The sequence below is a fragment of the Macaca fascicularis genome, chromosome 10, assembly GCF_037993035.2.
Source record: "Macaca fascicularis isolate 582-1 chromosome 10, T2T-MFA8v1.1".
In the NCBI taxonomy this organism is placed as follows: Eukaryota; Metazoa; Chordata; class Mammalia; order Primates; family Cercopithecidae; genus Macaca; species Macaca fascicularis.
Window position 1 is genome coordinate 95,080,518 of NC_088384.1, and position 12,230 is coordinate 95,092,747.

Consider the following 12,230-nt stretch of genomic DNA (forward strand, 5'->3'; position numbering starts at 1 on the left):
CCGTATAGTTTGAGTGAGGAAACTGGCCAGAAATAGCAGGCCTTTGCACATGCTCTGCCTTTTCTCTTTTTGAAGAAGAAACCTGAGCTATTTCGGTAGGTCCTTGGCACGTTGGTACTCTGCTTGTCTACCAAAGGAGGCCTTAGTGTATGTTCCTATATTCATTCCCAATATTAACTCTGGTGGCCCCATGGGCCTCATTTCATCAGTTGGGTGTATTGACAGTGATTTACAATCTAATATCCTAGAGTAGGGGCAAAAGAGGACACTGACAATTATCCAGGTTTCCTGGTCCAGTGGCAGGCAATGTAACTGGTTTCTACACCCTGCTAATCAGGATTGGTATGGCTGTGGAATCCTGTTTTTGTCTCATTCTCATGGACAGACAAAAGGGAAGGGAGTTAAATGATGGCTTCCTCCCTCTCCTGACTTAGCTACAGCAAACAAGATCTACAGCAGGGGAAGGCATCTGCCACATAAACTGCTGATGCACTTGGATCATGAGTGCCCCTACACTCACGCCTATGCCAGGACTCCCTTTTGGTGGTCAGGTTATTTACTGGGTTAGTGCTGTAATCTGTGGCTGTAAAGCAAATGTAAGGAAATTGATCCATGTCTGCTTAGAAACAACTCTGAGCTAAGCCTCGAGTAAACATATTGTTACTTGAAATCATCTTGCAGACTTAGGTCACTTCATATGTGTCATCTTTGATCTTTGCAGCAATGTAGCAGAGAGCTATGCAGGTTAGATAGCTGTTATTTCCAATTTTCAGATGAAACTGAGGCTCTGATTAAGTAGCATATTCAAGATGGCATGGCTTGTAAATGGTGACACAAGAATTTAAACACAGGTTTCTAGATTCTAAGTGCAGTACTCTGTTATACGACTATTTCTTTTTTTTTTTTTCACCAAACTACGATTTATTTAGCTTTGTTCCCTCCCATCCAAGACTGCTGATCTCTAAACAAGCATCAAAACCCGAAGCTCATTAACATCAGAGTGAGCTTCAATAAGGTGAACACTACAATGATGTACAATTACATCCTCATAACTCAATGCCCAAGAGCCCTGTAAAACTATTGCAAGGCCCAGGGTTGTCACAGTGTGCAAATGCACTAGGAAAATCATTACCTATTTAGTCCCCTTCATTTTGGTGGGTTTAACATGAGAGGAATAATCCATGCTACAAGACGAGATTTCATTTTACAGCTGTAGTAACCAAGTACATAAAAGCTTGAATCTGTCCCAATAGCTTCTAAAAATTTTTTCCCATAGTGTCAGAGGCAAAAATAATGAAATCTTGCAAATGTACAGTTAATAGGACCCTAGTGGACACTTAACTTCAAAAATGCATGGTCTATAAGACATTACAAGGCTTGATTCCAGTTTCTGCACTGTTCCTATTAATAACAATGTCTAATTAAAACATCTGTAAAATACTGATAGTTTTAATTTTACATAAAATTTCCAAAACAACTGTTACACAGTATAATAGGTATCTGCAATGAATAGGTTATTAATGGAAGTATTATTTTAAATTAAATTCTGGTTCTAAATTTAAATTAGTCATCTCTGGCTAATGAAGAGAAAAAGAAGTCACCCATGCTGGGAATACAGTAGAAAATTTAGTTTTCAACATCTATTAAAGCAAATTCACTGTATCACTTGGGCTAAAGGACAATTCTCTTTGTTACTTTCTGTCTTCTCCATTTGGCACATCTGATGGATTTCACAGTTGAACTCAGTACTAGAACTACAGCCTAATGTACCTTTTAATACATTACTTTATAATTTAAAAACCACCATTCAACTTTCTTCACAGTCTGAAATCCTCCCTCCCTGTTTTCCAGTGAGGAGACAGCAGAGAACACTCTTCCCTGTGGTAGCTTCTCCCTCCCAGCCCTGCCTAACCTGATGAATATTTTAAAAGGAATGGCACAAAATCTCAGCTTTCCCTTTCTTTGGGTCTCATCTTCAGTTACAAAACAAAAGAGATTAGCAAGGCTTACTGGCTGGCCGCAATTCAACACCTTTCTTTCTAATTAATGCACAACAAAAGAGGGTTAAAAAGCGATCAGCACTGACTGGTGTGTGTCTACCGATGCTGGCACTGAGTTGGTCAGGGATTCATTCCAGACAATAAGAAGCTGCGTTTCAAGTTGCTTCAGACGCACACATTGCTTCACAACAGGTGCTGCAGAATGTGGTCCACAGCATGAGGGAAACTCTCATAAGTTAAGTAAGGAGGTGGATTAATTTTTTCTTCATCTGATGCTCAGTATTTCCCAGTCTTTACTAAGATGCCCAGCATGCCAACATCCTGAGCCCCACCAACATCATCCCTGCAATCATCTCCTATCATGACAGCCTCCTCAGGTTCACAGCCAGTGCCTCGCAACGCTTCCAAAAAGAACGTCTCGGGTTTCTCCACGACTGTGGCTTTGGTATCTGTGGCATACTCTAAAGCAGTCACAAATGGTCCAGGCCCCAGGGCTAAGCCATCTTTCCTCTTGTAATACCTGGCTTTGTGGATTGCTATCAGAGGTGCTCCATCCAGGAGTAACCAGAATGCTTGATTCAGAATTTGATAATGAAAATGTTCTGGTGCCAATCCTATGACCACAGCATTAGGATCACTTGTTTGTATTCCTTTGAAATCAGGTAGTGCCCGATCATCAACTAGCAGCATGGGTCTGACTTGTTTCTGCTTTAGTAAACTTCTGGCTGCAGTCAGAGATGTGAATATTTCATTTTCAGAGATATCAAATTCCAATTTTCTCAACCTTTGCAACAGGTCTTGCTTGCTCTCTTTGGTCGTATTGGTCACAAACCTAACGATTACAGAAGCACCACGTAACCTTTTAAGAGCTTCTTGTGCGCCTGGCACAGCTGCATCTTCAATGTGAAGTGTGCCACTGAGATCTACCAAAACAGCTTCTAACGCATGGCGTGTTGCCATCCTTCATTCCCCACACTCCGTACGCCGTCCTCAGGAAAGGTCCCCGCTAATGGCAAAACCAGCCAGCCACACTGGCTGCAGGTTCCTCTCAGCTGGGATAAAAAGCCCCGCAGCTGACTATTTCTTTACATGGAGTATGGAGGCAGGAGAGAGTGTACCTTGAGAAAGGGCAGTTACTGCAATGGTGAATGGAAAATTAAAACAGCCTCATTAACAAATGTAAGTACAAAGTCCTAATCTGTAATAATTCTTTTTGTTTGTTTTTCAAACAGTCTCATTCTGTTGCTCAGGCTGGAGCTCAGTGGCACAATCACAGCTCACTTCTTTGTTTTTTTTTGCAAAGGTGGGGTCTCACTATGGTGCCTAGGCTGCTCTTAAACTCCTGGGCTCAAGTGATCCTCTTGCCTCAGTCCCTCAAAGTGCTGGGATTACAGGCATGAGCTACTGCACCCAGCTTGTGATAATGTATTTTAATGTAGTTTGGAATTTTAACTCAATGTTCTAGGGAACTATTAATAGGATTACATAACAAAGGTTCTGTGTTTAGTGTGAGAAACCGGGCCAAATAAATTTAAACAAGGTTCTTTAATGCAGGACGATTCAGAGCTCTGAAGTAATGATCACAGTGAATTTCTCAGAGCAGGGCAAGTATATGGCCTACCACAAACTTACCTGACCACAGAGTGCTCTTTTTGTGGAGCAGGACTCAAAATCTTTATTCTCTGAGAGTGTGGCCAACAATTAGAAATAAGAGCAAGAGATACATGGAGTCCCAAGAAAATGACTCAGTCTCTCAGAGTAAGCAAAGTTTTTCTGGAGTCAAGTCCAGAAAGTATCATTTATAGGGCAGAGTTTTTCAAAGTGAGATCTGAGGACCACCTGCATCAGTCTTGGGGTGCTTGGGTGCTTGCATTTAAAATGCTGATTACTGGTTCCACTCTCAGGGGAGCCGGGGGTGAGTGTGGCAGCCTATGTAGTTCAAAAATATTTGTTATCCCTCCCTGGGAGAAAATTATATTCCTCTGTCTACTGTCAGATTTGGCCATCGCAGACTTAGCTGTAAATATTTCAGCATATATATCTAAAACGTAACTGTTTTAGAAAACATAACCAGGACCAGGCGTGGCAGCTCATGCCTGTAATCCCAGCACTTTGAGAGGCCGAGGTGGGCGGATCACGAGGTCAGGAGTTCAAGACCAGCCTGGCCAACATAGTGAACCCCGTCTTTACTAAAAATACAAAAATTAGCCAGGCATGGTGGTGTGTGCCTGTAGTCCCAGCTACTCGGGAGGCTGAGGCAGGAGAATGGTATGAACCTGGTATGTGGAGGTGGTGGTGAGCACTCCAGCCTGGGTGACAGACCGAGACTCCATTTCAAAAAACAACAAAAAAGAAAACATAACCACTCTACCACTGTCACACCTAAACAACTTTGATAAAAACTTATCAAATAAAGTGTTTAAATTTAGTTGTCTAATTTTTTTTTCCCCCTGATGGTTTGTTTGAATTAGAGGTTGATCCATGCAGAGTTGACATTCTCCTATTAAACTTAAAGGAATCAACTGAAAAGGTGGCTGGCCACCCCACCTCCACCTCTGTAGGCAGTTGGGCTGGTGAGTATCTGTCATTTATTTATAGGACTTAAAGTGACTAACAAGAAAAGCTAGGGTACAAGGCTGTGTAAATGAAAAGTTACATGAAGGAAACCCAAGAGTGAGGGATGCAAAGTGGAGTCTGGAATGAGGCTTGAAGAGCACACCATGACATACACACCTACTTCATGAGGCCACACGTTTAAGCTTTCCAATAGTGAAGACAGAGAAACCTGGTCAGATACACCATTCGCAGTGTCCTGAAGATTAAAGTAAATCCAGATACAGAAAGGACAACTATTCCCCATGGTGGCATGTGCCTGTAGTCTTAGGTATTTGGAGGGCTGAGGCGGGAGAATGGCTTGAGCCAGGAAAGACGAGGCAGTAGTAAGCTGTGATGGCACCACTGCCCTCCAGCCTGGGTGACAGAGTGAGACCCTATCTCTAAAACAACAAAATTGTCCCGGGCACTAAGATAAGAATTTCTTTCAAGGATCTTTTTCTAAAAATGATACTTATAAAAATGACATTCTGGTAATCACATTCCGATAATAAACAATGACAGATACTCTGAGGCATGCCCGTACCCTGAACTCTGCAGGGGCAGTTGTCTGAAGCAATAAATGAGGTGAATGTATTCAGGTGTATTCTGTGAGCATGGAATACATACCTTATGTTGAATATGTTTAGATCAACATTGTTAGGCTAAGTTTACACACACACCTAGATGTATGCCCCAGTTTGCCTGGCAGAGTTCCAGTTGGTGCCTCTTATCCCCAGGTCCCATCTGGCTAACACCTCCTTTTATTCTCAAAAGTGTCCCAGTTTGAACATTAAAGTATATAGTCATCCTATATAGAAAGCACCTTGCAGACCTAAGGAGGCCGTCCCCAATTCACCCAACTTCACGGAATTGTGTGTCCCTCAGGCCAAAGAGACAGAGGCTCCTCTGGTTGCTGAATCCTTTCCAGTGGATCTTTCCACAACTCTGTACCCAAATCTTTGAAGCTGCATCAGCACTTGTGCTTATGCTAATAACTGTGTGAACGTGATCATTTGTGTGCAAACCAACAAACCAGACAGGTTTACATATGTTACAACAAGTTGTGGAAGACTGCACCTTAGACTCTCGGAAAAATCCTGATACAATGCAATTTAGTAAAGCAATTCTGCAAAGGACCACCACTTTTCAGTCTGGGGGATGGCTGCCTCTCACCTAGCTTGATGGTGGCAACCAAAGGGCAGTTAGTGTTTTTCTTAGGAAGCTAACAGTTGTAGCAAGTGGATACATGGGTGGTTGTAATGGACATCTATTATTTTTGCTTCATTCATTCAATCATTCATCCTCTGGTAATCTCACCCTCAGATTTCCCTCTGGGGGAACGCTTCTGTTCCCAACTCTCAGTCCACGTGGTTCTGCTGAAGCTGACCTAACCTGACCCTGGATGTGGAACGTGGGACCAAGGCCTGAGTCAATTAGTACATTAGATTCCCTGGCTTAGTGATTGATTTAGGGATGGATACATGGCCTGTCAGGAATACTTTGCCAAGGAATTTTGGAAAGAGGTTTAATGCTTAAGAGGATGTGGTGGCTAAAACTGGCATGGCCACTTCGTTACCATGTTACACCTGAATCAGCAAAAGGTGGATCAATATGATCAGAAAGAATCCTGATGCAGCTGCATCTCAAGTCAGAACTACTCTTGGACTTTTTATTTTATTTTTATTTTATTTTATTTTTTTTGAGACAGAGTCTCGCTCTGTGCCCAGGCTGGAGTGCAGCGGTGCGATCTCGGCTCACTGCAAGCTCCGCCTCCCAGGTTCACGCCATTCTCCTGCCTCAGCCTCCCGAGTAGCTGGGACTACAGGTGCGGCTACCACGCTCGGCTAATTTTTTTTTTTTGTATTTTCAGTAGAGACGGGGTTTCACCGTGTTAGCCAGGATGGTCTGGATCTCCTGACCTCGTGATCCGCCCACCTCGGCCTCCCAAAGTGCTGGGATTACAGGCATGAGCCACCGCGCCCAGCCTTATTTTTTTTTTTTTATTTTTTTTTTGGAGACAGAGTTTCACTCTTGTCGCCCAGGCTGGAGAGCAATGGTGTGATCTCAGCTTACTGCAACTTCTGACTCCCAGGTTCAAGCAATTCTCCTGCCTCAGCCTCCCGAGTAGCTGGGATTATAGGCGTGCACCACCATGCCTGGCTAATTTTTTTGGTATTATTAGTAGAGACGGACTTTCACCATGTTGGCCAAGATGGTCTTGAACTCCTGACCTCAGGTGATCTTCCCGCCTCAGCCTCCCAAAGTGCTGGGATTATAGGTGTGAGCCACTGTGCCCAGCCAGACTTTTTAGTTTACATGAGCCATTTCTGCTTAAGAGAGGTTGGGTTGGATTTTCTATCACTTATATCCATACACGTCTTAACTGATATAAAAATGAAAACCCTAAATTCTATGCCTTCCTGAACATGGTCAATACGTTTAGTCTGGAAATATTTCAAAGCAAAAAATACCCTTTATCATAGGCACAGAAAAACTTCCATATCGTAACATGATTTTGAGGAACATTATCTTTCTGGAAAGCTTATCATTTGGAAGCTGCAAAATACATCTTTATGTAACAAAATGATTACACTTTTATGGAATTGTTGGCAATGAACTAAATAAATTCTGGATGCCATCTCAAGAAATATCAGTTTTAATTTTAGGGCTGTTATTTTAGCCCATTCTTTTTGAAAATAATTAGGAAGACTAAGAATCTATTGAGACCATTCCTAATTTGTGGAAATAAAACCACAACATCAACATGTAGGTTACTATTTAAGTGTTTTCTCTAACAGAAGTCTGTGTAGGCAAAATAACCCCTTGAGGAGAGTTGGACTTTGAGAACTTTCTAAGGCAGATGAACTAATTTTCTTCTAGGAGAGTGTAGCTCTAATGATTTTAAAAGGCCCATGTGGTTGAGCAAACACTGGCCTGGGAATTAGAAAGCCCGAGTTCTAGTTTTAGTTCTGATACTAAATTAACTCATTGATTCTGACCAAGTCCTTTTAACTTTCATGTACCTCAGTTTCCTGTAAGACAAGAAATTCAAGCGAGGTGTTAAGTATGGTCTCCTCCAGCTTTAAGATTATGATCCACGAGACCAGCCTGGCCAACACGGGGAAACTCCATCTCTACTAAAAATACAAAAATTAGCCGGGCGTGGTGGTGCATGCCTGTAGTCCCAGCTACTCGGGAGGCTGAGGCAAGAGAATCACTTGAACCCGGGGGCGGGGAGGTTGCAGTGAGATGAGATCTCACCACAGCACGCCAGCCTAGGCAACAGAGCAAGACTCCATCTGAAAAAGAAAAAAGATTATGATCCAATAATACAGGCATGGCCGATTTACTGTATCTTCATAAACAGGAAGGTTTCATTATATGAGTAATAGATAAAATAGAGAAGTTATTTTATTTTTTATATTTTTTGAGGAGTCTCACTCTGTCACCCAGGCTGGAGCGCAGTGGCGGATCTCTACTCATTGCAACCTCTGCCTTCCGTGTTCAAGCGATTCTCCTGCCTCATCCTCCCAAGTGGCTGGGATTACAGGTGCCTATCACCACACCCGGCTAATTTTTTTGTATTTCTAGTAGAGATGGAATTTCACCACGTTGGCCAGGCTGGTCTTGAACTCTTACCTCAGTTGATCTGCCTGCCTCGGCCTCCCAAAATGCTGGGATTACAGGTGTGAGCCACCGTGCCAGGCCATGAAATAATCTTAAAAAGTGGCATTTATTTCATTTTGCCTTATATTCATGTATAAACCTTGGTTTCCATATTGGGCTGTTAGTAAAACTAAGACAAAAAAAAAAACAAGGAAAACTCAATGTCATGAAGAACTAAAACTAAACCTAAAGCATGATGTTTATCTATACATTACTCAATAGGCACTTGTTATTGGGCTACGAATGTGAATGTGACATGGTCCTCGTCCTCAGTAATTTCCCTGTGTAATAGTGGCGGCAGGTGAACTACAGGTCAACTAAAACTAAGCCTAAAGCATGATGTTTGTCTATACGTTACTCAACAGGCACTTGTTATTGGGCTACAAAAGTGACATGGTCCTCGTCCTCAGTAAGTTCCCTGTGTGATAGTGGCGGCAGGTAAACTATAGGTCACTTTTCTCACAAAAGCGAGAATACAGGTTCCTAGACTACAAGAGGAATGTTTAAGTTGGATACATAATTTAGAGCTGGCCCTTTAAGGGATAATTTAAAGGATGGATGGAGAATTCTAGGCAGAGGGATTAACAGGTGTTGAGTCCCTATATTAATTACTATAAAAATAAATCAAAGGAGATTATTTGTTAAATGAACCTATGCAAGTAAATTCAGATTTTTCCCCCTGGTGGATTTGCTCTGTTTGAGTTGAGGTAATGAGAGCTAACATTGATTCAGTGCCTGCTATGTTTTGCAGTGTTAGGTACTTTACATGTTATCTCATTTAATACCTCTTTAAACCTCATTTACAACTAAAATTAAATGACAGCTAGGAGCTAGGAAATGGCAAAGTTAGGATTCCAAATCTGGACTAGCTGTCCACAAAAGCCCTTGCTCTTGCCGTAATGATGCCACTTATTTCAAAGAATTCAAAATTTTCTTCACAGCTTTAAAAATGCATAGATTCTGAAGCCTCTCACTTCCAATTAGTTGCCTACCTAGAAAGTCATTTCCTCCACTTGCGCTCATCACCCCTCCTTAGCGCTCCTTTCGATTACTGTAATTTTTTTTTCTTTGACCTCACTTTTCCTCGGATGGATTAGTCTTTCCCAAATTTGTTAATCCTAAGAATTCAGGAGCTTCTTAAAATGCAGGTTCCCAGGCTATGCTCCAGGACATCGATTAAGAATTGGATCGAGGCCTAGAATCTGTGTTTTTAACAAGCATTTGACTCAAGGGCATCAAATTGGAGGAAGCACTGAGTTAGTGGACTACCTTAATTTATGTATCCATTTTTAGTCTCTTCTTCCAACCCATTCGCTCCACCCCACCCCCAGTCCGGTTTTCCGTTTTTTCCTCATGGTCCCTGAAGACTTCCGTATCATTTCACATTGTTTTATTTGTGGCACTGTGCCGCAGTACCTGGGCCCACAGCAGGCGCCCAATATTTACTGATAAATCCAACCCACGAGGTACTTCCTATTACTACCCTTCAATTTGAAATTGAGAATAAAACAGAAGTCGCCAAGTTGGGGTAGCTGGTAACATCAGTATTTCCTATTTAATCCAGAAAGCACTGCTTCAACGCCCACTGCGTGCAAGGTTCCACTTTCGGGCCAGCAGTCCTCTCCCAAAGCCTGTTCTTTCCAAGTGTGCAGCCGCCATCCAGGCCACGCCACGCTCCTAGGTCACCTGCATCACCGACTCTCCACGTTAAAAAGAGAAGCAGAGGAGCGCGCCTTTTTCTCCAAAATGGCTGAGCAGGGTCACGTGGGCTCGGGGGCGGGGTTGGTGCGCTCGCCGAACAGGGCGGCGGGTCACGTGGTTCAGACGGGGGCGGTAGCCATGGGGGCGTGGCCGTCACACGGCCCGATGCGCCTGGGCAGCGGCTCTTCGGGGGCCACGCCCCTCGGGCCCTGGGGGCCTAGCGCACGGCGGTGGGGTGGAGCCAGCCTCGTGACCTTTTACCCCAGCATGGCTGCGCCCGTGGGACCGGTGAAGTTCTGGCGACCCGGTAAGGCCTTTGGTGGAACGCTGGGCAGATGCGGCGGCCTGACTTCGGTCTTGGCGCCGTGACCGGCGCCCTGGGGCCAGCAGACCTGCTCGCAGGCCTGACCTCGGCGAGCTGGGCGCTGCCGCCTCTGTGCGGGTGGGGACTTTGGCTCAGGCGCCCCAGTGGTCCCAAGGGATTCGGGGGTGCTCCCCGAGCGTGAGCAGAAACTCTGTGTGACCTTGTTAAAGTGGTCCAGCCTCCTCGGGCCTCGTCTTCCTCGCTACTGATGCTTGTCCTGCCCACCCCGCGAGATGGGGAATACTAAAGCTCCCCCTCGTGTCTCGTTACCGCGCTGGGATTGCGTTGGGGCCCGACAGACAATGCTGCTCGCTGCTCAGGGCTTGCAAGCCCAAGTTATGGAGTCAGACTGTCCGGATTCGAATTTTCGTCTCTGCCTTGTAGTAGTAGGGTGACCTTGGGCGAGTAACTTAACGCCTCTAAGCCATGACCTCTTTGCCTGTAAAGTGGGCAGAACAATAACTTCCATCCTGTGGGCTTAGAATACCAGCACAACGCGTTGTCAGACTTAGAATAAATGCTCAAAAAAAGGGAGAGTGTGTTATTTTCTTGTAGGATAATTGTTGTCCACTCCGAATGTCTACTAGAAAAGGGAACACTCCTTCATATTGGCTGCCAGCCACTTCCTGTCTTACAAACTAACACGAATCACAATCACAAAATGCTTTGCTTGTTTTGTCTTGATATTTACTCATTAATCAGGTTTTTATTGAATGTGTATATGCCAGACCATACTAGATGCATTACTTCCTCTCTGCAGTCAGTTTCTTGTAAAAAAACAAAAGTTTTTCAATTATAGCTACCAGCTTGATTTTTTTACACCACCTGCACCCCTGCAGGTCTGGATGTGCAAAGTATATTGCAGCAAAAATGAAATGACACCAAGAATGTAATATAAGCAAAGCTTTTAATTTTTCAGTGGTTCCCTGAAATTCTGACCATGCATATGTTGATGTGAGAGATAAACCCAAGCAAGAGATGTGTTTAATGCTTTTTAAAAATTTGTAGTTTGTCACTTGACAGTTTTATGATTCAGCATTTCAAGTCATCAGCCAATTATCCATCCTGAGTTTTACTTGCATCCAAAAACTAGGAACTTACTAAGTAATGAATACTTTTAATTTGTTCACACTTTTAGTAACAGGTGAAAGTGTTAGGTATAGTAAAGAACTGAATGAACCGTTTGAAATCAGACCAGAGTACTATTTTGGCTAAAGAACGTGGAATTACTATAAGAGTTCTATTTCATTATTTAGTTCATCCATTGAGGGTACACTTATTGAAAACCTAATCCTGTGTTCAGGAGACAAATATAGATGCTCAGGGCTCTGCTCTCAAGTTTTGCTCTCTCTCTTAATTGAATATAAAGTAAGATGTCCTCTAGAAGAGATTTTACAATGAGGCAGAGTAAGGTGGTGGTAAAGATGAGCTCTAGAGTCAGACTGCAGTGCCCATTGTGTCTGTCACTTACTAAGTTGATGACTTGATAGTCTCTTAAATTCTTAAAGTCTCAGTTACTCCATCCGTAAATTGGGTGTAATACCTACCCAAAGTGTTGTTGTGAGGATTAAATGAAAATAACACACAAAAGGATCTTGGCACTAGATAGGTTACTATTATAATTATATGGAAGTATGGAAGAGAGAGGGAAAGTTGAATGTATGGATAAGAAATACTTCATTAAGGTGGTATTTTTGGAGTGAACATTAAAGGATGAAAGAGGTTTTGTTTCATAGAGAAATGGAACTCAAAGCAAAGGGTGCAGCATGAACAACGGCAGAATGGAATTTGTGCCTTTAGAATGTCCAGAAAGCCAAAATAACAGAGCAGTGTGATGGTGTTAAGTGCTAGGGTATATTTTGGGGTATGACAGGAGATGAAGCTAGAAAAGTAGGTAGGGGCCT

General features: G+C 43.2%; 1 protein-coding gene and 1 pseudogene across 14 annotated transcripts in view; one reads left to right on the top strand and one right to left on the bottom strand.

Annotated features, from left to right (window-relative positions):
- Positions 1 to 2,135: 2,135 nt before the first annotated feature.
- Positions 2,136 to 2,998, bottom strand: LOC102132498 (haloacid dehalogenase-like hydrolase domain-containing protein 2 pseudogene; annotated as a pseudogene).
- Positions 2,999 to 10,211: 7,213 nt separating this feature from the next.
- Positions 10,212 to 12,230, top strand: part of DHX35 (DEAH-box helicase 35) — a 100,217-nt gene continuing 98,198 nt past the window's right edge. For all 14 annotated transcript variants that reach the window (XR_010578665.2, XR_012419384.1, XR_012419383.1 and 11 more), the window contains exon 1: positions 10,212 to 10,269. Coding sequence is in view for 4 of the 14 variants with exons in the window: in XM_065523138.2 (XP_065379210.1) it covers positions 10,230 to 10,269 (40 nt within the window). In the remaining 10 variants the exon portion in view is untranslated. The remainder of the gene's footprint in view (positions 10,270 to 12,230) is intronic.